General features: G+C 45.3%; 1 protein-coding gene across 1 annotated transcript; it reads right to left on the reverse strand.

The window, feature by feature from the left end:
* b3gnt2b (UDP-GlcNAc:betaGal beta-1,3-N-acetylglucosaminyltransferase 2b) lies at positions 1 to 27,093 on the reverse strand. The gene is made up of 3 exons (XM_063007536.1): positions 27,039 to 27,093; positions 8,812 to 8,931; positions 1 to 5,430 (listed from the first exon to the last, which is right to left on the reverse strand). The coding sequence occupies exon 3, from the start codon at positions 5,410 to 5,412 to the stop codon at positions 4,219 to 4,221; it is 1,194 nt and encodes a 397-aa protein (XP_062863606.1). The 5' UTR covers positions 5,413 to 5,430; positions 8,812 to 8,931; positions 27,039 to 27,093; the 3' UTR covers positions 1 to 4,218.

Raw genomic sequence — 27,093 nt, forward strand, 5'->3', positions numbered from 1 at the left:
TTAGATACAAAATATATGTTTTATTTTATTTCAATGAACACAGACACAAATAAGCAGAACAATTTTACAAATAGGATCCAGCAGGAGAGAAAAGAGAATAAAGGCACATTGTGGTAAAAAGAACCTAGAATTAAATCAGCCTGTTAGAAACGTCTTCTGCTGAGGCTCGATTTATAACTTTGGTCTTGTGCACACGTTTAAAAAAAGGCAGCGGTGTGACTTTGGTTGACGTTTAATCGCGGCTCTGTGGAACTGGGACCCGAGTCGGGTATAGAAGAGCTGAACGAGCGCTTCTGTGTCAATGTGTGACTGAACGAATGAACCGTGAGTGCAGGTGAAGGAAACAAACAGGGTTATATGTGATTGATTAGTTACGTCTTTGTGCGCTTATAAACAGGGCGGGTTTTACTACACCTGTTAAAGGTAACGAGGGAATTTGTCTGGATGCTCGAACGCCAATTAAGAACCAGCATGAACAGATCTGGCATTAAAGTCCAGCTGCTGGACATTACGTGGTTTCAATCTTGCAAGAATGAAACTCCTGCACATTAGATATTGATGTCACTGTCCACAGTCCAGCAAGCTTGACATCTTATGTCTCAGCAGCTTCTTATTTATGCCAGATCATGAGCCGTTTCCTGCAATCCGTTCAGACGTACTCGATAATAAATTGACATAAATAATAACTATTAATCATTTATATATTAAATAACAATCACTGTTTCCATAGTTACCATAAACAGACTTATATTTACAATAAAACTGTTTATACTCCGTATTAAGTCTTTACTTGAACTGGGTTCTACGGTGGGATGAGACGAACATAAAGCACTAAAGGAACACGAATACTCGAGGTGAGCGTGGGGTGAAATGAATGGTCACAGTTATGAAGGCGGAGGATCGGTAATGTTTTGAGGTTGATTTATCTCAGGAATCGTTAAGGATTCTGAGCCCGGCGCCCTGAGCTTAACGTCATTGGAAAGCTGTGGATTGAGCTGAAGAGCAGAAGAACGTAAGGACCTTTAGATGTGAAGGTTAAGAAGAGGGATCTGTTTTTAAAAACACTACAGCCTGTTACCGAGGGTGTCAATAACTCTGGAGCTGTAGTAAATAACGGAAACTGAATATCCGACTCCACCCGCTCATACTGTCTTTAGGTTACAATAAATACGTGAACGTCGTTCATCCTGGTCAGTCCTACGTGTAATATTTGGGATTTCTTCTTTGGGATGTCAGTGATGAAGAACGTTTCACAACATTTGAATCAAAAACACAGGAAAAAAAAAACAATAAATACGGAAACAAGCGACAGTACAACGAAGTTCAGCATCACAAGAACAGAAATCCAGTGTATTGATAAACTAATTAGTGTGTTTACATGCACAAAATGATCTGATTCACATTTCGGTGATAATCTGACCCTCAAGGAGGTACAGAAAGTACCTGGGCTGCTCATGAACTTCCAGCAGTGAGGTGGCAGCATCACCACTTTCAAGTCGAGCACCACGGCACTGCTGAATCCCTCAATCTGATTGGTTTAGGGTGGGCTCCATTACATTCAAGGTTCCAATACGATGCTTTTGCATGGTTTCCATAGCAACACCGACTCTGCTGCACCTTGCTGTGTATAGTTAGCCGGATGATTCACGTCATTCGTATCAAGGTCGCAAAAGGTGAACAGATTCAGACACGAGTCTAACAGTCAGGGGTTCGAGTTTGAGCAGTGAATTCCGAACATAACACTACAGAAGCAGCCACATTGGTGATATAATAATCTGACATACCGTTTAGAGACTGTATGTGCTACAGGGTGGCTTGGAGTTCCTTAAAGTGACCTTAAATACAACAAAGAGTTGTTTCTGCAGCTGTTTGAAAGGCTGCAGGATCGAGTTTGAGCAGTGAATTCCGAGTGCGACACTACAGAAGCAGGCACATTGGTGACGTACTGATTTGACATAATGTTTAGAGACTGTATGTGCATCAGGGTGGCTTGTAGTTCTTTAAAATAATTTTCTTAGACCCAGAACAGTCAGATCAGACCGAAATCAGACGATCAGAACATGAATGTGCATGTAAAAGCAGGCACACGGTGTAAAGGAAGTACTCGCAACACCCTGCCAGCAGGTGTCGCCGTAACCTAGGCAATGGTTACATCCTACTATGGATGCTGCCTCTGCCTCTCGATTTGCTCCGATACTGAACAGCAACATTCCTCCTCGTCGTCGTCTTCATCCCGCTAAAGAATACTGAAAGTGGACAGCAGGTTGACGACGTCGGCACGAGGCACAAACATTTTGGTTTCAGCACAGTGAACGTTTTAAATGCACCAAAGCTACAGAGTGACACGATTGGTCTTCTAGCTTAAAAAAGGTTTATAAAAGGGCGTCGCCCCAGCTGATCCGGAATGTGCGTTTGAAATTTTGGATCCAGAACATTAAGTAGAACTGCAATCGAGTCCTTCTTCTTTTTAAAGCTGCAGGATGTAACTTTAAGTTTAAATGAGTAGCATGATGAGATCGGTGATTGGAGGAGCAATACTCAGGAGTCCAGGCACTGCTGTGAAAGCCTCAAATTTGGTCAGTGTGGTCAGATATGGTGCCCATTGTCCAGAATTCGGAGACGGGCGACAAAAAAAAGGTGCAGATGCCGGCGGGCAGACTTTATCCGAAGCAGGACTGTGACAGTGTACCGTCTGAGCAATTGAGAATTTAGGGCCTCGCTCAAAAGCCCAACAGCAACAATCTGGCAGTGGTGGGGCATGAACCAGTGACCTTCTGGTTACCAGTCCAGTACCTTACTGAGATTATTTTGGAACAGAAGGCACTTCATGTGTTTCGGGGCATGTGTGGCGTACACCAAGAGAACGGTATGGACCGAAATGATTGACCACTGTATTAAGTTTAAGGCCTGGCAGGCACTCGACAGACACAATGAGCTGTGTCTGAGTAAGGTCAGGTCGGGAAGGGGTTTTTACTCGAGGAGTGCTAAAATGGGTCAAATTGTGCGTTTAGAATGAAGGGTCAACGCCAATCCATGAATAAATACCAATAAATACAACATCCACAGCCAAGCTGGTCAGTAAATATTCGGGTTTGTTGAGTTTTAGAAGTCACCAGATCTCAACCCAATTAAAGACACCAATGACCTTTTGATTATTAGTCCAGTACCTTAACCTCTAGGCTACAACTGCCCTGCCTGACATTTCTGGACTTTTGGAACAGAAGGCACTCCATGTGTTTTATGGCATGTGTGGCATACACCAAGAGAACGGTACATACCTAAATGATTGACCACTGTAGTAAGTTTAAGGTCTGGCAGGCTGTGTCTGAGTAAGGAAAGGTCGGGAAGGGGTTTTCCTCGAGGAGTGGAAATAGAGCGCTAATCTCTAGCCCTTCTTGGCCAATGGGGAAGGGTGGGGGGTGACTGGAAATGACTAGGACGCCAAAATGGGTCAAATTGTGCGTTTAGAAGTTCAACATCTACAGCCAAACTGGTCAGGAAATGTTGGGGTTTGTTGGGTGAACTGTACAGTTTTAGAAGTCACCAGATCCCAACCCAATTAAATTGGGGACACTTGGGGGCACTGGGGATTTTGGAGCATCACCACCGCCATCAGCATGAGAAGAATCTCTCAGAAGCATCAGAAGTTCAAGGGCACTGAAGCTCAAAAGTGCTTCAAAATGCACGTCTGAAAATCGCCTGCAGTAACATTTCTTCACCTAAGGGGGCGCCAAATCCCCAGATCGTTACATACTGATGCTTTATACAGGGCACTGCAACGTGGAGCGGATCGACAGCAGCACAAACCACAGTGAAAAACAAACAAACAAACAAAACGAAGTATCTAGAAGTGACCCGATGATCCGGTAGCTTTACGGTTTATAAAATCGGTTCCATAACTGGAGCTGTTCTGCGTGTAACGGTTTGCATAGCACTTCAGCGTACTGGCTTTAGGAATAAACAGCAGAGCTGTATGCACTGACGAATAAACATTCATCTGTGCATTTATACACCAATCCGAGTTCAGACCGGCTGAACTACGCTTCCCATGATCCCACTGTCCTTAGCAGAAGCTAAACTGTAACATTGGTGAGGCTAAGCAACAGGCGACCTGTGTAAAAGCCTCTAACACTATCTCTAACATCAATAGAGCGGCTGGAACGTCCTCGCTCACCTTTTACATGAAACGAGGAGCTGCCAGAAATCCGGGTTGGAATTTTACTGACAGTTCAAAGCGGGGTCAGTGAGCCAGGTCCAGATTTTAATCATCTCCTGCGGGCTTCTCGGGTGAACCAGCATGAGGCCCTTGTAGGCGCAGGCGTTGGCGCGGTACTTCTCCTCGATGTCGAAGGTCCTGAAACCTTTGTGCTTCTCCGGGGCGAGCCCCAGCTTCCTCAGGCACATCCCGGTGTACACGTCGTCGATGGGGTAGAGCGCCACTTTGTTCGCGACACCGTGCAGCCTCTTGGCCAACGATCCGGAATAGAGGTACCCCCCGCCGCCGGCGTATGGCGGATACGCCCCGACGAAGAAGCTCTCCGGGATGTAGTACTTCAGCTTCTTGTCTCGGTGCGGGCCCGCGTTCGTGATCACGTCGCCCACGAACAGGTCCCGAGCCTTCACGGGCGTGAGCTTCTTGAGGAACTCGATGATGTGCAGGGTGTTCACGAAGACGTCGTCGTCGCCCTTGAAGATGAAGCTCGCGCCGGGACAGCTGGCGTTCAGCCAGTCCAGAAACAGGACCTCCTTGATGGTCAGGTTGAAAAAGGAGTCCCGGTAGTCCCACTGGAGGATGTCGCCGTGCATGGAGCTCTCGTAGCGCAGCATCTCCGACAGGTCCGGGAAGTGGTCCATGGTGGTCGTGTTGCCCAGGAGGAACACGGTCACGACGGTCTTGTTCGCCAGGAGTCCGGCCCGACCCCAGGACTCTCGGATGGCCTGACGCCGGTCGAAATGCGGCGCCAGGGATTTGACGGCCAGCAGCAGGAACATATCCTCCTTGCATATCTTGGGCTGGTCGACCACCATGGGGTACGTCCTGCACTGCATGTACAACAGGAAGTCCTTGAATCGATCCGGGAGCAGGTTGAAATTGTTCTGCCTCATGACCCTGAGGTCCGGCTCGCAGGATTCCCGTCCGATCGTGTCGTTCAGCCAGTCCGGCAGCGAGACGTTGGGTCCGTTGGGTCCGTTCAGAATGGGGTTGTTCAGGTAGTCCAGCTGCTCCTGCTGAAGGTTCCAGTAGGCTTTGCTGCGCACGGGCTTCTTCCAGAACTGCTTGTTGGGGATGAGGGTTTTGTTCCTGCCCAACTTGTCCTGACCGGTGTTTCTGGACATTTCCACGATGATGAAGAGGAACACGGTCATCACGGTCAGCATGAAGACCTTTAACTTCCTGGGGCGGCCGTGCATGGTCCCGGCTTTCGCCACCTGACAGAGAGAGATCAAACACACACACACACACACATCAGGACTTGCAGTACCAGGCAGCACGGATCAGCTATTGACTTGCAGTAGGGGCGGTTAAGGTTCTGGACTAGTAATCAAAAGGTTGCTGGTTCAAGCCTCACCACTGCCGGGTTGCTGTTGGACCCTTAACCCTCAATTGCTCAGACTGTAGACTGTTACTGTACTGTAAGTCGCTTTGGATAAAAGGCATCTGCTAAATGCAGAATATGTAAAAAAGTAGGGCAGTTGTAGCCTAGTGGTTAAAACACTGGACTAGTAATCAGAATGTCACTAGTTCAAGCCCCACCACTGCCAGGTTGCCGCTGTTGGGCCCTTCAGCAAGGTCCTTAACCCGCAATTGCTCACTGTATACTGTCACTGTACCGTACAGTTGCTTTGGATAAAGGCGACTGCTAAATGCCGAAAACGTCACGTCAATGTCAGTACCAAGCAACAAAAAGGGAAATCCTCAGCTTTGTTCTATACGTGACTTTAAACGGCCCTTTGTGTGAGCTTCCTTTTACCAGAAGTCCCCCTCCCACCGTTCTATCAACCGTCGGCTTCAGTTTCATTTATCCGCACCACGATGTCTCTGGTTGCTTTAGAGCAACACAGGCTGAACCGCCCAGCGGAGCGAAACACCATCTTGTGACCCCGTGCTGTGTTCCCTCAGAGAAAAGGAATCACAGATTTCATGGCTGTCACGTCCTCTTTATTCCTCAAACTACTCAATTTCCAAAACATATTTTAGTTTTGGACATATTTAAGTACTGAGGTCCTTTTACACCCATTTAGACCACAATCATTTCCAACAGATACTTTTTTCCGGCATAGTGATGAAGCGTCGCTCCCTACTCCCTACACACTCTGAAGTTCACTTCATTTGAACATTTTGTTACCTTTGGATCTGAATCTCACTTAAAATGGTGGAACTCTACATAGTTTGTTTGTTTATTAGGATTTTAACGTCATGTTTTACACTTTGGTTACATTCATGACAGGAACGGTAGTTACTCATCACACAAGGTTTATCAGTTCACAAGGTCATATCGAACACAGTCATGGACAATTTAGTGTCTCTAATTCACCTCACTTGCACGTCTTTGGACTGTGGGAGGAAACCGGAGCTCCCGGAGTAAACCCACGCAGACACGGGGAGAAAGGACAGAAAGGACCTGGACCGCCCCACCTGGGAATCAAACCCAGGACCTTCTTGCTGTGAGGCGACGGTGCTACCCACTTAGCCGTCGTGCCGCCCAACACTCTACATGGTTCACTTCACAGGAACAACCGGGGTGAATGGAACGCTCCTACAGAATCGGTGCTAATGGTTGTAAGAGCGCTTTCTGAACCAATCAGAGCTTCTGATTGTAATTGTTAGTATGAAATGCTGTTATTTGCATTTATTCGGTTTGCGTCACACAGATGACGTGGTAATGAAACGCTCGATCGGCTTTCTAACGACTTCCTGTTTTACTTCACGACCGGGAAAAGTTTGGAGGTTTTTAATTATAAGCACATTTACAAAATAACGGATTCTATTCCTAATGGGACGCACGCTTATAAATGTAACAGCATCTGGAAGAACAGAAGCTCAGGTAAGAAGCGGTTATGATGGTTTTTGCTGTGTTTGGGATTTTGGCTGCTGTGCCGTGATTTATCGAGCGATTTTATTCTGTAATGAAAACAAAACGTATCAGGTTGAAGCTTTTAACTGGAACCTTCTTGTTACGGAAATTACATTCATTTACACAATGAGGAGGAAAGTAAAGGCACGAAGTAAAACGGCTAAATACACTCGCTAATCTGTTGTTGTGTTTTATCTGTTGTTTATTTCTACTCTACATTTCCGATATATGTTTTGTGTTTATTATCTTGACTCGGACTCGTATTCTGTGACTTGTGAGCTTCTCTGGTGTAGGGATCTATTATTATTATTAACTACAGACAGGTATAAGCAAGCAGCTGTAAATTCAGTAGGGTGTACACAGTGCTACCATGGCTGCTTACCTTCGTTCACTTTAATATAAAATAGTCAGATAAGTGCCTGATTGTTATTAGTTTTATTCCAAGCTGTGCTAATTCTGTTATTAAAACCTTTACGGTTCTTTATTATGCTTTTCTTCTGCAGTGTCAGTTATAATTTGTTATAAGTCGCTTGCTATAGTATGGACATTAATGTGCTCAGTGACTCTGTTTAATCCACTCTCTAAGTGATAACAGCAGAACAATGCTGGGAGTGCACAGTAAGAGAGGCGTGTGAGATATCGTGTTCACACGGGCCTGGTAACGGATTCTGTTGGTGTTTATTAGAAGAAGCAGGAACGTCCTGCTTTAAACCCTCAGGTGAAAGTCTGAGACTTAAATAATTCCATACGTTTACATTTAAATAAATGACGCTTTTAAGCTCTTTTAGGTTCGTGTCAGGACACACGGTCGATCAGCGGTGCTGCGAGAGAACTCTGTGTTACACATTAGTACATTATTCGGTTAATATTAACTCGTGGCTCAGAATCAGTGACATGCTGAGAGAACCGGGCTGATGTTTACAGAGGACGAGAACAGAGCGGCCGGTCTTTGTTTTGCCTCCCCTGAGTGTACGGTGCAAACGGCGTCCTCGTTTACTGTCTGATTGAACCCGAGGGCAACCAACAGAACCTGGCCTTGTCCTAATCCACACGCACGTGGATTTTTTTTTTTTAATTCAACCAAATCTGAATGGGACGGAGCACAAACACCAGCAAACTGTGTGCCGTGTAGAAAAGTATAAAAAAAAAGAATGAAGTATTTGAACTGCTGAGACTTTGTCACGTGTATCGTCAGCAGGAAACCAAAAATACAAGCGCGTGTTTGTTTTTAGTCTTTTATTATTAAGGGATTTAATAATTAATTCTGTATTATCGTGTGAGACTTTGTACTGTATTGGGCACTTTTACAACCATAAAAATGACTTGATTGACATTTTATTCAATCAATGCCATTCCGGCAGTACAATAGCGACCTCTGCTGTCTGACCTGGGGAGCTTAGCGTGTCTCTCTGAACGCTATGCAGCTCCCTCTAAGAATCCATCGAGGGTAGGCAGGTGACTACAAACATGTCAGAAGGAGCATGTGATAGTCTCAGCCAACTGGGAGGGAATTGGAGACGACTAAATTGGGTATGTTTAAATTTTAAAGGATTTAAAATTCCCAACAACACTGCTGCACCTGATACACTCAGACAATCACAATGCTGAGACTAGCAGTAACAAGGAACCCTTCTGTACTCCCACCCTCAGACACAGCCAATCTTCCCATGTCTGTCTAGCACAGCAGAGGTACGGACGGTTATTCGGAGGCTCCAGTGTGCCGTGTGAGTGTTACCTGTTCAGGTGAGACGGCAGGCGATGCTTCAGGTTTGCGCTCGAGGTGTTTGGTCTTTACCCCATTCTTAAGCTCTGTGGTGGGAACTGGAACAGGACAGTGAGGAAGCACGTGTTCAGCCTGCAGACAAAAAAGATAATTAAATAACTAAAAATAACTCTATTAATACTAGCACACACATCCTAATAAACTGGTGCCAAGAATAAGGCCAGAAAATATGTGCTGAATATATATACAGTGGGGGAAATAAGTATTTGATCCCCTGCTGATTTTGTAAGTTTACCCCCTTACAAAGACTTGAACAGTCTATAATTTTTATGGAAGGTTTATTTTAACAGAGAGAGACAGAATATCAACAAAAAAACATGAAATAAAAGTTATAAATTAATTTGTATTTCATTAAGGGAAATAAGTATTTGATCCCCTACCAACCAGCAAGAATTCTGACCCCCACAGACCGGTTATGTGCCCATGAGGCACACAAATTAGTCCTGTCCCTGTATAAAAGACTCCTGTCACAGAATCAGTTTCTTCCGTTCAAATCTCTCGACCACCATGGGCAAGACCAAAGAGCTATCAAAGGACGTCAGGGACAAGATTGTAGACCTGCACAAGGCTGGAATGGGCTACAAGACCATCAGCAAGAAGCTTGGTGAGAAAGAGACCACTGTTGGTGCGATCATTCGAAAATGGAAGAAATACAAGATCACAGTCGATCACCCTCACTCTGGAGCTCCATGCAAGATCTCACCTGGTGGGGTAAGAATGATTCTGAGAAAGGTGAGGTCAGTCCAGAATTACACGGGAGGAGCTCGTCAATGATCTCAAGGGAGCTGGGAGCAGAGAAATGATGGATATGACCCCAAGAACACCATCCCCACCGGGCATTTCTTTTTATAACTTTTATTTCATGTTTTTTTTTCTGGATTTTTTGTTGATATTCTGTCTCTCTCTGTTAAAATAAACCTTCCATAAAAATTATAGACTGTTCAAGTCTTTGTAAGGGGGTAAACTTACAAAATCAGCAGGGGATCAAATACTTATTTCCCCCACTGTATATATATATACATTTGAATGGATGGATATGTGAAGGCTATACACACACACACACACACAATATATATATATATAGCCTTCATTTAACCATCCGTATCACAGTTGTGCTATCAACCGGCTGGACGTCTAGACAGACAGGTAAAAATTGGCTGTGTCTGAGAGTGGGAGGACAGAAGGGTTCCTTGTTCATATATATATATATATACTCTCACACACACACCCTGGTGCACCACATGTACAACATGTACAAATGTACACACACACACACACACACACACCCAAAGGATGTTGCACATAAACTCACACACACCCTGGTGCACCACATAAAAACATGCCCAAATTAGCACGCACACGCACACACACACACACACACACACACACAGGTGCACCACATAGAACATGTACAAATGAACACACACACACATACACACAAAGGCAGTTACACATAAACACACACACACACACCTTGGTCCACCACATAGAAACATGTACAAATGAACACAAACACACAAACACACAACACACACACACACACACACACACACACACACACACACACACACACACACACACACACACACACACACATAATCTGTGCATTTTTATTTAACCACAGCTTAAAATGCAGGTGAGTCTACACACCGGTCTGCACCAACCTGGACATAATGTGTGTGTGTGTGTGTGTGTGTGTGTGTGTGTGTGTTTGCATTGTTTAAGGTGTGAGCTCCTTCTAATTGAGTTTAACACAGAACAACCTGAGCACTAAGTTACACATCACAGTGTAATAACGTGCACACACACACAGTTTAAATCTAAATAACTACAAAAGTGGAACAAGTGCACATCAAGCCTCCAGCCCTCCCAGAAATCCAGCAGCAGGTTCTGCACGAGCTGCAGCAGAGGAAAAACAAATTTACACAAATATTCCACTTGTGTCAAAGTACCAGGACGTTAAAACCTCAGTGTTCTACAGTGACGTTCAGACAGAATGTAAAACGTCACTAAAACCATGGTGGTGATTTGCATCTCACTGACTGTATTCAAACAGATTCAGTACAGAGACACTAGGGCTGGGCGATATGGATCAAAAATAATATCTCGATATTTTTTTCTGAATGGCGATATACGATATATATCTCGATATTTTTTTTATCCCATAAGGTAATAACAAAAAGACACTTCTGAGACAAAGCTACATGTTCCAATTTTTTTACAGGCACTTTTATTAATATTCATGCTGGGGAAGCTTCACACAAGAACTATTTTTCCTTAAAAAAAAAAAAAGAGCTATTCTAAGAAAAAAAAAAAGTTGTTTTCTAAGGCATCTCCTGTTGTGTAATGTGAATTACAAATATATTGTCTGGCCCTTTAAGAATGTTAAGTGTACTATAGGGTGCAGGGAGCGAGTGTGTAGGGAAGATTAACCCCCCCACCCCACCCCCACATGTTTGGACTTTATACATTATTTTATGTATATGTCGCCATAACATTTACATAAATTTTTTTTAACGTATAGAACTCAGTTCTGTAATACAGGCAGAATTAATCGTTCATGTTACTGTGTAACTATTACAACATTTAATGCATTTTAATCAGCGTTCTGCTTCATGCTTCATGTTTATTGGCCCGACAACAAGAAATACTATAATAGAAGATAAATAAATGACGTGTCGGACGTCGGGCGATCGTCCAGTATAAACTAACACGACCACGTACAACATCCAGTACAGAAATCCCCATAATGTTTGTATTTACAGATAGAGCAAATATATGCACATCACATATACAAACACAAGAGTCAGAACAACAGGAGACGCACCGTTACGTTATTATTACTTTCTCTACACTTAATGTGAAGTAAATACGTGCATGTCAGCGTGTGCATGCGCTTGTGTTGGTTTTTGAAACGAATAACGACTCGTTTTCTTGTTTTTTAACTTTGGGATCTGAAGTGAAAACGAATGAAGGTACACGGAGCTGGAACCTTTTGTCTGGACTTGTTTTCGGCGTTCTCTACAGAATACATTATTCTGCTGCTCATCTGACACTTTGAATTCGAACCATCTCCAAATAATTCCAAAAAGAGTCATTATTTTTCTTTTTAGTAAGCAGCTCCTCTTCGATAGCTTCTGTCACGTCTTTATCCGTCTCCATGCTCTCGCTGCCTGCAGGACTTACTGGTGAAGCGGTGGGGAGGGGCGAGTTGTGTTCAGTGAGGGAGAGGGGCGGGGCAGTGAGGGAGAGGGGCGGGGCAGTGAGGGAGAGGGGCGGGGCAGGTGAACATGTGCAGAGACTAACTGGGAGAAGAGAAAGACGAACTGTCTGATCTAACTGGAACGCAACATCTATATCGATATATGCGATATTGTCTCATCTTATATCGCGTATGAAAATATATCGATATTTTATAAATATCGATATATCGCCCAGCCCTAAGAGACACAATAATAAACCCTCATTAGTGTCTATCAGTATCAAACATCTGTAAAACTGCAGCTCTTGTGGGGTGTGTCCCGGTCTGCAGTGGTCGGTATCTATCAGGAACGGTGTTAAACCGGCGTCGGGGCGGCCGAGGCTCACTGATGCACGCGTGGTCCGATCCGACAGACGAGCTCCTGTAGCTCAGATAACTGTAGGAGTTAACAGATAGAAAGGTGTCAGACTACACAGAGCATCACAGTTGCTGGGCTGTTTTGGCAGCAAAAGGGGGACCAACACAGTGTTATGTAGCGGGGAATCGGAAACGACTACATCGTTCCATTTTCAATAACTGCTTAATCCCGGTCAGGGTTGTGGTGGGTCCGGTTCCACCGGGAAACACTGAGCACAAGGCAGGAATGACCTGCACAGGACGCCAATCCGTCACAGAGCTTCAGAATGATGTGGATGTTTTGCATCGTGTCCCTGTGTAAATTCTTCCCCACATTTAACACCGTCATCCCCGACTTGAACTCCCTCCCAGAAACAAAGTCTTATCGTCATTACTACCTTCATAATACGTTACTGTCACTGTTACCACACACACTGTTATTACTATTTGCACGGCATTTTATTTGTACATATCTGTAACTATTTTGTATATATTGTACTATTTTTTTTTTATTTTTTTTTTGAAGGATCGCTGGTTCAAGCGCAACCGCTGCCAGGTTGCCACTGTTGGGCCCTTGAGCAAGGCCCTTAACCCTCAATTGCTTAGACTGTATACGGTCACACTACTGTAAGTAGCTTTAGATAAAAGTGTCTGCTAAATGCCGAATATGTAAATGCAAATATTTTAGGCAGTTGTAGCCTAGTGGTTAAGGTACTGGACTTGTAATCGAAAGGTTGCTGGTTCAAGCCCCACCACTGACAAGTTGCCACCATTGGGCCCTTAAGCAAGGCCCTTAACCCTCAATTGCTTAGATAATATATACTGTCTGTGAGTCACGTCTGCTAAATGCTGAAAATGTAAATGCAAATATTTTAGGCAGTCGTAGCCTAGTGGTTAAGGTACTGGACTTCACTGGTTCAAGCCCCACCGCTGCCAGGTTGCCACTGTTGGACCATTAATTGTTTAGACTGTATACTGTAAGTCTGCATGCTTAGTTAGAGCTTTAAAGAAATGGTTCTGCTTGGTGCTGATGTCCGGGTACCTGCTCTACGTTGCCGCCACATTGGCTTCATTAACTGAAGTACAAAGACGTGTCGATGCGTTTCATATCTTCACTGGACGCTACGACCTTGTTCCCATCATTCCTATTTCTGCCGTCCCGGACTGTATGAGAACACACGGACGGGAGAAAGCTCGGGCATTCGGGAAACATGTAATCACCCCGTAATGAGTCAGCGAGGGGGAACGGTGACATTCTGTGTGGGTGCAGACTGACTCACGAGCGTTTGAGGTGTGTCTGAAACCATGTGGAACAAATCACACACACACACACACACACACACACACACACACTGTACCGAGCACCTCCGAGGTTCTGCACCGGCGACTGTGGGAGAGAAATCAAATCCCGAAGAGTCCGTTGACAGTTTGTTGAACCCCATCGACCTCCCTCCCTCCCTCCGGCACGGCCGATTGTGCAGGGCTCTAGACTAACTTTTTGCACTGGTTGCACTGGTGCGCCTAACTTTTTTTCTTAGGTGCACCAGCACAAAAGTTAGGTGCACCCAAATTTTCAACCACATCGCATTTAACACCGCAGTTTTACAGGTTTTTTTTAAGAAAAATTTTTTATTCGTCATCTCACAGCAAGAAGAGTCCTGGGTTCGATCCCCAGGCGGGGCGGTCCGGGTCCTCTCTGTGTGGAGTTTGCATGTTCTCCCCGTGTCTGTGTGGGTTTCCTCCGGATGCTCCAGTTTCCTCCCACAGTCCAAAGACGTGCAAGTGAGGTGAATTGGAGATACAAAATTGTCCGTGACTGTTTGAAATAAACTTGTGTGAAATGATGAACCTTGTGTAATGAATAACTATTGTTCTTGTGATGAATGTAACCAAAGTGCAAAAAACGACGTTAAAATCTTAAACAAACAAACAAACAAACAAACAAGAAAGGGGGGGGGGGGGGGGGGGCGCCAATACCTGTCTGGGGGAGCGCGAGTGCCTGTCCAGCGGCCGTGGCATTATGAGATTTTTTTTTTTAACTTTTAAAACTAAAGCGATTCATTTTTCATCCACAGGAGACACATTTGATTAGTCTTGCTGACCACGCACAAACGCACGTTTAATGTTATCCAGATGAAAAATACGGCTAACTGTGAAGATAAATCGGTGACTAAACAATGAGTGCTGTTATAGTACGTGTGTGTGTTTTTGAGAAAGGTGTGGGAGATGCTCTGTTCACAGTGTCGCTATTAGTGAGTCATGAGTCGATTCATAAGATGCGAATCGTAAGTTTCTTTTCACAGTTTTCTCTTTTACTGTTATAATGAATGTTGTGGTTTTAAATAAACACCAGTTACTGGAACATTTTGTGTGACTCGCTTACCTCATAAAGCTCAGGCTTAATTACACTGCTATTACCACAGAGCGGTAACCGGGTCAGACTCGTTCTGCCTGTGGAGCTAAAAGTTTAGTCAGTCAGAGCAGATGATCCTGAACTAACCAACTTAGTAACCGATGAACTTTTGTCTCTGCTCGGCTCTGTGACGTTTTCTGCTCTCATCTACATCGAAAGCAGGAACCGCTCACGATTTACTAAAGTGAACCAGGAGTTTATATCATGTGTTCATAGAATCGGCTCAGATGGGATCGGGATGTATTACGTACATGAAGTAAAACGTATCTTTAAACATCAAAATTGCATCGTGTGTATAATGTGCACAACGTTAAATATTTTGGCTTCCGCTCAGGTGGCGCAGCGGTAAAAAGAGACGCGCTGCAACCAGGGCTGGATTCTGGGAACGTGGTATCGAATCCAGCCTTGCTTTACCGGTTCGAAGCTGAGTGGCTATATGAGCAACGATTGGCCGGTTGCTCATATGGGGGGTGGGACAAAGAACCGGATGTGGGTCTCTCTCTGTCAGAATGCGATTACGTTCTCTACCGGCTGATTGGAGGCGCTTGCACAGAGATGAGAGAGGGTGCCCTTAGGGTGTGTCTCTCCGCATGCAACGCTAGGTGGCGCCAAAACTCGTCAATGTGTGGGTGGCAAAGATGCATCTGGCTGCTGCTCGTGTTTCGGAGGGGATACGGGTTAGCTTCAATCACCTCCATTGGGGCAGGGTTCGGCATAGACAGAGAGGAAGCACGATCGATGCTAATTGAACAATTGGATGCGCTAAAAAGGGGAGAAAAAGGGGTAAAATAAAAAAAATTAAAATATTTTGGCTTGTCGAGAGCTTTCGAAATGTTTTTTGTGCGATTGGTGACGTAGGGGGGGTGGGGTGGGTGGATGGCGAGTTGGCGCGTGCGTGCGGGTGTGTGTATGTGTGTGTGTGTGTGTATGTGTGTGTGCAAGTCCGCGGTCGGCACACGGAGCGGGGCGCATGTCCAAACCCCTGGTTTAGACCACGATATGGACCTGATGTGTGAGATGTCAGAGTCGCGGACACTTTTTCCCCTCGAACGGCTGGTCGCACCGGCGTGACCTCAGATTTTTTTTTAGTCGCACCATTGAGAAATTAGGTCGCACTCTAGAGCCCAGTTGTGCCCGTTAGTCACTCGGCCAGGTGGACAGTACAGCTGGGATTTGAAGCACTATCAGGCCGCTGAGCCACACGAGTTCAGCAGGATTATGAGTTGTTTGTATCATCAGTCAGATTTTTTGTCGGGACTCTGTAAACTACAAACCCGAGCACTGTATCGCGCACCACGACGCCCGTTTGTGGATTATCAAGACAGCTCTCGGATTAAGTCGGGCTTAACTGTATCATAAAATGTGATTCAACACTGAAGCAGCTTAATCACCATGGCAACATACTTCCCAACTCCGGTAAAAACAGGGCGTGTATGTTTAGGATCCGTATACCTGCTTTGGGACAGTTTTTTTCCCAGGATGCCGTTCCTGGTGCAACCGTAATTATTTTTTCCGGGTACTGACAAACGCACCTCCCGACAGCGCTGCCCTGTCGTCAGACGTACCAGATCATGTCCGTGTTGGTGCCAGACAGGCTGATCGCACTGCTGAGATTCAAACCTGGATCTCAGAGGTTGTGAGCTAGCACATTATACCGCTGCACCACCTAAGCGCCCGTAAGAAATGTGGCTTGGGACCTGCACTGAGAGCGCACTGACAAATGCACCTCCTAATAGCCCTGCCCGGTCCTTAAATCTACCAGATCATGTCTGTGTAGATGCCAGACAGGCTGAAGGCACCGCTGAGATTCAAACCTGGATCTCAGAAGTTGTGAGCTGGCACATTAAACCCCCTCCCTAAAAAAATGATCCTCAATAAGTCCTTTCCAATTCCTGACTGTGATTCCCCTGCTGCTTCAATCACATCACCCGGGCGCTTCTTTTCCCCTACCAAGAGTAGAGAGTCACGCTGCGCCCTCTGTAAATCATCCACCACTCGTGCAGGAACCTGGACCAACCGGCAAAGGCCAAATTTGCAGCGACAATAAGGAACCTCATCGACCTCCCTCCCTCCCCCAGGCACGACCGATTGTGCCTGTTCGACGCCTCGATTGAGGAGAACGAGACTGTCGCACGTGTGCATCTTTTCACCTGCACGAGGCGAGTTCATATGCGGATCAGCGTTGTGTACGGAGAGCCACACCCTGATCAGCATTATTCCTCGACCCTGTGCAAACGGAATCAACCAGCCAGCAGAGGTTGTAATTCGCTCAGTTATGAGGTCCCTATCCGGCTTGTCCTACCCTATAAACAACAGCCAATGTGTTCGAAATCCCAGCTCTGGTGTGCTAGCGTGTTTTACCACCTAGGGTTATTATTTAATAGAAAAAATAATGAAATATATATATTTAAATAGCATGTTAGTATTATCAGTCTGATTAAAACCACAGTGTGATTTACTATCACACGTCAACCATGGAGTAGATCCGTCCCAAACAAGATTATTTAAATACAGCTTATTTTTACCCAAGTATTTAGACAGGAAGCTGAGCAGACCATTACAGGGTCGAGTATAAACTGTGTAAGACGTCTTTCTCACCCACACTTAAGTTCCAAGAGATCAGATCTGGCCCTGCTAGACTAGATCGCAGCGTCATTATGAATGTGAGCACACAGACGGGTCAGCCCGAGCGTCTCATCGACCAGGAACTTGGTGAAAATCCGCCTGTAAATAATTCAGGGTGGCACAGCTGGGGACTGAATTCCAGAGGACGTGTTGTGTTGGGTGAACAAGTGCTCGGAGATCACATCCACGCCTAAGCCGCTAGAAAGCAACAAACAGCTGAGGGTTCAGTCAGGACCGAGAAGAGGAAACGCTCTGAGGTCACAACGTCACGGGTTTACTTTAACTAAACTGACCCGGGGTCATTTGTTTATTATTTATTTATTAGGATGTTAACATCATGTTTTACTCTCCTCGTTTACTGTCATGACAGGACAGGTAGTTACTAGAGGGTTTTCCATTCACCAACTTTTTGCGAATTTTGAAAATGCGCATTAAAAAACCTGGATGGAAAAGCTAGAGTTAGAATAGTTAGAATATCGCATCGTTAAAATGCAGAATAAGGGGGATGGAAACGGGCTTTGCGAATAAACTACGACGTTTCATAGTCCCTGTACCCCGCCCTTGATAACAAGCTAGTTCGTTTAAAACTGGGGCGGGACCACCTCTGTGTTTCAGGCCTGGGGCTTTGTTTTTACGCCCGATATCTAACGAAAGACCTGAATAAGTGGTTCCTGGATTCAGTTCGACTATTCTGTGACTCTTCGGTTTATTTATGTTATTTATTTTATTGCACGACCACGAACACGTCAGCTGTCTAACAGGCTGTAAATAGTCACGGGCTAAACAGCCATAAAGAGTAAAGCGCAACGACACGGACAGGAATAGATATCACTCACTTCAGCTCTGCCGTGGTTTCAGAATGTGTCAGGCACATGAGAGGCTCTATAGGGAGAGTGTGTGTGTGTGTGTGTGTGTGTGTGCGTGTGTGTGTGCGTGTGTGCGTGTGTGCTATATGCATGAACTGAAAATATTTTCATGTCAGTGAAAACCGAGAGGCTCTCAGACCTCCTCAGTGTCCTGGCGGATGGAATTTCACATGTTAGCGATCACAGACTCCTGACGATCACAGCGCTAATTAAAAAACACCGAAATGTCAAACGCGTGAAACGAGAGTCACAATATTAAAGCATCATCAGGCAACTAACAAAGTTCCAGGGGTCCATTTACATTTTTGGCATTAATCCAAAGCGACTTACAGTACTGTGACAGTATACTATCTAAGAAATAGAGGCTCAAGGGCTTGAACCAGCGACCTTTCGATTACTAGTCCAGTACCTTAATCGCTAAGCATATACCCCAGTGCCTTTACATGCACACTAATCATCCAATCAGCATCCGATTTCCAAAGGCTTTGGAGTGTGTCTATGGGAATTTGTGTCCTTTCAGTAAAGACTAAAAAGTGTTTGATAGAGTTGAGGGTTCAGGGCAGATCACCAATCCAGTTGTTGACTTTTGCACCATTTAATAATAACAGTTTGGATGGTCCTCACTGATCAGCCATAACATTAAAACCACCTCCTTGTTTCTACACTCACTGTCCATTTTATCAGCTCCACTTATCATATAGAAGCACTTTGTAGTTCTACAATTACTGACTGTAGTCCATCTGTTTTTCTGCATGCTTTGTTACCCCCTTTCACCCTGTTCTTCAATGGTCAGGACCACCACAGGACCACCACAGAGCAGGTATTATTTAGGTGGTGGATGATTCTCAGCACTGCAGTGACACTGACATGGTGGTGGTGTGTTAGTGTGTGTTGTGCTGGTATGAGTGGATCAGACACAGCAGCGCTGCTGGAGTTTTTAAACACCTCACTGTCACTGCTGGACTGAGAATCGTCCACCAACCAAAAATATCCAGCCAACAACGCCCCGTGGGCAGCGTCCTGTGACCACTGATGAAGGTCTAGAAGATGACCGACTCGAACAGCAGCAATAGATGACCGATCGTCTCTGACTTTACATCTACAAGGTGGACCAACTAGGTAGGAGTGTCTAATAGAGTGGACAGTGAGTGGACACGGTGTTTAAAAACTCCAGCAGCGCTGCTGTGTCTGATCCACTCATACCAGCACAACACACACTAACACACCACCACCATGTCAGTGTCACTGCAGTGCTGAGAATCATCCACCACCTAAATAATACCTGCTCTGTGGTGGTCCTTTGGGGGTCCTGACCATTGAAGAACAGCATGAAAGGGGGTAACAAGGCATGTAGAGAAACATTTGGACTACAGTCAGTAATTGTAGAACTACAAAGTGCCTCTATATGGTAAGTGGAGCTGATAAAATGGACAGTGAGTGTAGAAACAAGGAGGTGGTTTTAATGTTATGGCTGATCAGACTGGCTTTGAGCAAGGCCCTTAACCCTTTCTGACTCCAGCTTACAAACGAGTAGGGATACGTGAAGAAAGAATATTATCGTACTGTACACGTGTATATGTATATATGAATAATAAAGGTGTTCTTTTCTCTATTCTACTTTTTTTAAAAGTCACAGTTTGTTCCTATTAAACAAATATTATCAAATGAATGAGTGAAAACTTTAAAAGTCTTTCCTTTGTACTTTTCAATTAAACCCAAATTCGAGAGTGTAAACAAATCACAGATTGTTGTTTTTCTAGGAACGGGGGGTGTGTTCACACTGAGACTTTCACTCATGCAAATCCACCTAAACCACACCATCTATTTGCATATAAATCTGCAACATGGAGCCACACGTACAGCTGACGACATTTCATACAGGGAAGGCTCCGGAATCACAGACGTGTCACACGTGCTTTTAAAAACAGCCTGGAAACGTTTCGGACATTTGAGAGATAAATAAAATGAATAACAGCATCGATAACGTGCATAATGTTAGAATAGAATAGAATAGAATATTTATTGTGACTACACACGGGTTAGGGTTGGGCGGTATGACGATATTACCGTATACCGCGGTATTCAAAAATGGTGACGGTATTTTTTAAATGTGAAGCGCCGAATTTCTGCTTCAGGTTTACCTTGAAAACTGAGACTTTAGGACATGCGCGCATCCACAGTGAGGGAGGGGTGGGAGGGGTAGGCGGTTGGAGCTCGCTGATTGGCTGTGGGGTGCTTACTGGTGATAACCCAGAGAGACGAGTGAAGAGCCACACTGGCTAGCGTTAGCTGTGAGCTAACAAGCAGAAACTGAAAAACGGCTCGTCTTTTAATTTTTCAAAATCAACATTTTTTATCAGTTCAACCGGAAATGAACACGAGCGCGTGCGTGCGCGGACATGTACTTATTTACTAAATATATCTTCAGTGTAAATCGAGCACAAGTGTTGAGAAAAAGGAGCAAACAGTAATAATAACGTTACGCCCAATCCGCTGTTCTGACTCTTGTCTGCCATAGATTTTTCTGCCTATGTAAGAACTATTTTTTCCTAAATAAAAGCGCTATATTAAGAAAAAAGAACGTCTCACCTGTCGTGTAATGTGAATTATAAAATATATAGTCTGGCCCTTTAAGAATGTTAAGTGCACTATAGGGCGTAGGGAGCGAGTGTGTAGGGAAGAGATCGGATTTGTACCGTTTCTGTGCTCGTGTTTTGCACTGAGCTTGTGTGACATTTAAAGTAGCGTTCTCGTTAACCACTCAAATGTTTGGACTTTGAATTATTTTAACATTATTTTACATCACCGTCATCGCAACATGAACATTTACATTCATATTTTTTGTTACGGTATAGAACTTAATTCTGGATTACAGGCAGAACTAATCGTACACGTTCATACACTTGTAAGAAATATCTGTAACTATAAAGTAAGCAGTTAACTTTTGAAATATATTGAAGTGTGTAGCTGCTATTATTCTGTTTTGTGTGGGCAGAGAGAGATTACAATGCCAAAATGTTATGTGTTAATGTTTGTGTTAAAGTGTAATTGATACACGTGCATTTATACTTATGCGTATTTATTATAGATCAGATAAGATAAGCAATGTTTGACGTTCAGATTGTTAAATCTTTTTATAATAAAACATTGAAGTATTGTAATTACACTCAAGTGTGTACACTGTACAGTTTGTCCGCGACACAACCCCCCCCCCCCCCCCCCCATCCCCCCCGCCGCGGTAATACCGTATACCGCGGTACTTCCTGAAGACGGTATGACGGTATGAAAATCGGGTACAATGAAATTTCGCATGGCATCTCTCCAATAGAGGTAATCCAATTTTAACACTCTGCTTGAGTACATTTACATTGCAGTTTTAAATATTAAATACTGAATATGTGTGCGAACGCTGCATAGTCCGTGTGTGAGCTGTGTGTGTTCGTTATAGGATCAGTCATATACTGTAGAATAGAATAGAATAGAATAGAACGCCTTTATTTGTGCCTAACCCAGCTTGTTTGGAAGCTGGGGTCAGAGCGCAGGGTCAGGCATTACACGCCACCCCTGGATCGGAGAGGGTTAAGGGCCTTGCTCAAGGGCCCAACAGTGGCTGCATGGCAGAGCTGGGTTTCAAACGCTCATCCTTTTAGTTCTACTCACTAGGCTACCACTGTCCCATATGTATTGTTTGATCCAGATTCTGGACTCCTCGGTTCGAAACTCAGCGTTGCAAGCGGTCGGCTGGGCGCCATCTATCAGGCATCTGGGGTCTGCTAGGGCGGGATGGCCGGACTATGTGGGTGGGGTCTTAAAACGCTGTGAAAGGACCCTGACTGGCAGATAGAGAGGCGCCTGTGCGGAGTGCATGGGTGGGAAAGGGTTCCACTGGGGGCTGCACGCGGATCGGAGGGGGCGTGAGCAGCATTCTACCCTCCTCGACTGCAATCAGGGATCCACCAGCAGCGGAAGTGACCACGCTAAATTGGGAGAAAATGCATAAATACAATAGTTTTGTTTGCTTTTTTATATATATTATTTTCTTTATGCATTTACTCCTGATTTTAATGCGTCCAATTGCCCGATTGCGTGACGCTTCCTTTCCACCAATGCCGATCCCCGCTCTGATCGAGGAGAACGAAGCTAACCCACGCCCCCTCCGACATGCGGGCAGCAGCCATATGCATGTTATCACCTGCACATTAACGAGTGCAGTGCAGCTCAGCGTTGTGTACGGAGAGACACACCCCGAGAGCACTCTTTTCTCATCTCTGTGCCGGCGCCAACAATCAGCCAGCAGAGGTCGTAACTGCATTAGTTATGAGAGAGAGCCCCCATCCGGCTTAGTCCCGCCCCTATATGAACGACAGGCCAATCGTTGTTCATGTGGCCGCTCAGCCTCAGCCGGCAGGCAGAGCTGAGACTCGATACGATGTATTCGAGGTCCCAGCTCTGGTTCCAGCGTGTGTTTTTACTGCTGCGCTGTTTTTTTTAGTAATTTATTGATTTATTTGGATTTGAATGGCAGGTTTAACGAGCATGAGTTTGTGGTAGATATGTAAAGAGAGTGCAAGGCCAAAATGCTTAAAAACAAGTTACAGACGAGCAGTAAAAGAGAACCTCGACCTTTCTGAGGTGCTTCCCCAGGCTTTCTGTTCACTTTTCCCCCCGGTAATGAACCAACAGCCTCGGTTATCCCCTGCGAGTGCGCCGCACCGAGTCGGCAGGTGTTCCATTGATAGGGAGGGAACAGAACGACACGTATGCAAACGCGCTCAACCGACACGACTTACAACAAAGGAAGTGGGAATCCCTAACCAAATGACACACACACACACACACACACACACGGCTTAATGAAAGATGGAGACTGAAATGTGAGGGAGTAAATGCTGAACGGAGATCGTGAGTCACACCCACGGCTGTAACGCGCTTTTTCCTTCCCATCGCGACGACTCTTGGGATGAAACCTGCAGTGACACTGACATGGTGGTGGTGTGTTAGTGTGTGTTGTGCTGGTATGAGTGGATCAGACACCTCACTGTCACTGCTGGACTGAGAATCGTCCACCAACCAAAAATATCCAGTCGACAGCGCCCCGTGGGCAGCGTCCTGTGACCACTGATGAAGGTCTAGAAGATGACCGACTCGAACAGCAGCAATAGATGAGCGATCGTCTCTGACTTTACATCTACAAGGTGGACCGACTAGGTAGGAGTGTCTAATAGAGTGGACAGTGAGTGGACACGGTATTTAAACAACTCCACAACACACACTAACACACCACCACCATGTCAGTGTCACTGCAGTGCTGAGAATCATCCACCACCTAAATAATACCTGCTCTGTGGTGGTCCTGTGGTGGTCCTGACCATTGAAGAACAGCATGAAAGGGGGTAACAAAGCATGCAGAGAAACAGATGGACTACAGTCAGTAATTGTAGAACTACAAAGTGCTTCTATATGGTAAGTGGAGCTGATAAAATGGACAGTGAGTGTAGAAACAAGGAGGTGGTTTTAATGTTATGGCTGATCGGTGTATGTGTGTGGGGATTTGTGCCCATTTGGTTAAAACCCGGAGGAAAACCCACGCGGACACGGAGAGAACATGCGAACTCCACCCAGAAAGGACCCGGACCGCCCCACCTGGGGATCGAACCCAGGACCTTCTCGCTGTGAGACGACAGCGCTACTCACTTCGCCACCGTGCCGCCCTTTAAAGATCTGGCACTGAAGGTGCATCAAGCGGAATTCGGTGGTCACAAGAAGAACTACGTGAACGTAAAGAATTTGTTTGCGATTTGTTTACTACTTCACCCGGAAAACGAGAATACACTCACTTATGGTCACATCACGCCACCATGCCGTCATCGCTTTGTGATGGTTGGCCGCACAGATGGGTCAGCTTTGTCTGACGCCCTGTCTCATGTCACCTGTTGCATACGTCTGATTGATGCAGTAATGAAATCCACGTGGAGTCCTTTCTCAAGCCCGCTCAGATCGCTGCCTTCAGTGTTGTCATGTGGGCGCCTCATCACATGCCCAAAGAAGCGTAACTTGCGAGACTGGTTCTGCAGATATTTCCATGCTGTTTCTATTTTTCCAAATAGCATGAGCTCTAAAATACTGACCGGTGTATATTTCAGTACTTCAGTAGCTGATGATTATATTCTTATGATTGGATGAATTCTGCTTCGTCTCCTGTCTATACGTTTATGATATCTGATCACATCGTCTTTATCTATCCTGTGATGATATCGTATCACAATACGGCAACGCTGGTTGGCCGAGCATCATCCTCATTGACTGCGCCTCACAAAACCCTGAATGCATCCATGTGTTGTGTTAAATAACACAGATAAATATTACAATACACACATGTATTTAAAGACGGCATGAATAGACACCGCCAGCTGGGTATCTGTGTCTTTTGAAGGCTGGACAATATGACGAGAGTACCGTGGTATCTAGTGGATCAGGTCAGTGCTGTGAACTGACACAAAGCAGTCAAGTGCAGCCTGTCAAGTCCGAGCGGATCTGCTTTATTTCATTTCTGTTTAAGAGAAATGAAGCAGCAACAGAAACATGTTATCCAAAGTACAGATGAGTACAAGACTAACCCTGACCTTACTGGTGTATCAGCAGACCCCTATCATGCCTCAATTGAGGAACAGCAAAAGAGAACTGAACAGAAACTCTCCTGATGGTAAAACAAAGCCACAGAATTGTCAAAGCCTCATCTATATGATCGGAGGACATTATTTATTTATTCATTAGGATTTTAACGTCATGTTTTACACATTGGTTACATTTATTTATTTATTTTTTATTATCTATTTTTTCCCACTTTTCCCCCCAACTTTTATCCCCATTCTAATCGTGTCTAATTACCCTGATCGCGTCCTCTATACTGATTCGACACATTGCCCCCTTCGCCCCCTCCGGCACGCAGTCAGCACAGCCTGCATTTTTCACCCGCACGAGCCGAGTTCGTACACCGAGAGACACTGCGCACGGAGGGTCACACCCCCCTCGATGTCATTCCTCAGCCCCGTGCAGGCGCCGTCAGTCAACCAGCAGGGGCCGCAGTCGCACCGGTTATGAGGACCTACGCTCCGACTCTACCCCTAAGCCCCTGAACAACAGCCAAACGTTGTTCATACTGCCGCCCAACCCAGTCGGAAAGGTAGAGCTGAGTTTCGATACGATGCATCTAGAAACCCAACTCTGGTGAGCTAGCGTACTTCACCGCTGCGCCACCTGAGCGGCTTTGGTTACATTTATGACAAAAACAGCAGTTATTCGTTACACAAGATTTTCTCCCCATTTCCCTCCCGATTTAGCGACTCAATTTTGTCTTCCGCTGCTGAGAGATACCAGATTGCATCCGAGGAGAGCACGTCGCTGTACACGCCTCCTCCGACACGTGCACAGCGCTCCTCTTCTCGCCCCTGCATTCTGCACAGGTCCTTACACAGCGTATGAAGACCCACCCACCCACACATAATCCGGCCCCCACCCTGCAGATACGGTGGCCGATTAGTATCTGCTGCAGCAGGCACTGCCAGTTATGCCGGCCAGATGGCGCCCAGCCGACCGGTGGCAACGCCGAGTTTCGAACCGAAGAGTTCAGAAACTCTGTGCTGGTGTGCTAGACAATTTTGTATCTCCAGTTGCACGTCTTTGGACTGTGGGAGGAAACCGGAGCTCCCGGTGGAAACACAGAAAGGACCTGGATCGCTCCACCTGGGGATCGAACCTAGGTTCTTCTTGCTGTGAGCCACCGTGTCACCCCCTCAATTGAGGAACAGCAAAAGAGAACTGAACAGAAACCCTCCTGATGGTTAAAGCCACTACATTAATCTATATGATGGGGGAAAAACTTCACCCAGAAGCACATGTTCAGTCTGAAGTCAAGAAAACTGGCATGACATGTGATGTGATATAAATGTTTACATTAACAGCTTGTGAGTGAATAATGATGAGACAAAGGCTCAAATAAATCGTGGTTTCCTGCCTCCTAACCAGGGTAATACGAGCTCATCCAGGACTGAGGGATGATCTCCAAGAGTCGGTCCTGTAATTACAGGTTTGATGAAACGTGAAGCCATTCTTTATGTTTCACGGCGGAAGATTGTAAATGAACCGAGTCTCGGGAATCATTCGAGTCGATTCGCAACACCTGGACAGAGACGCCGAGTCGATTCCCACATTTACGAACCCTAACCGCGCCTAAAGGTCAGCGAATCAACCGAGGCCGAAACCCAAACGACTCACTTTTGAAGCCGGAGTGCACTTCGTTCTAAGGCGACGTGAGAGCAAAGTGAGCTAGGTAGGTAGGGAGAAGGGGTGTATTTGGGATACAGCCAAAGCCTTGGCAACCGATGAAATCCTGGCTAGTTCGGAAAACTTTAAGGGTCGCGACTGAAAGCTTACAAAGGCTGGATAGATTTAGATTTAGATTTAAATTCCTGTTTTAAACACTGTTTGCGAATTAAACCACCCGAATTATTCACAAGGTGGAAGAGAAAAAGATTTTAAAAAAAAGAGAGACGGGATATGAATTCACTTCGCAACAGATTTGTTGTTTGTTCAATGCGAATCAATGCAACTTTAGCACACGAATAAACACAGTAAATACAGCAAACAGAACAAAACAAACACATTTATAATAAATTACCTTAAGACGCCGCGGTGGAAGTGCCGCCTTACATCCTGTTGTCGTTACAAACCGT

This window comes from Trichomycterus rosablanca, chromosome 13, assembly GCF_030014385.1.
Source record: "Trichomycterus rosablanca isolate fTriRos1 chromosome 13, fTriRos1.hap1, whole genome shotgun sequence".
NCBI lineage: Eukaryota > Metazoa > Chordata > Actinopteri > Siluriformes > Trichomycteridae > Trichomycterus > Trichomycterus rosablanca.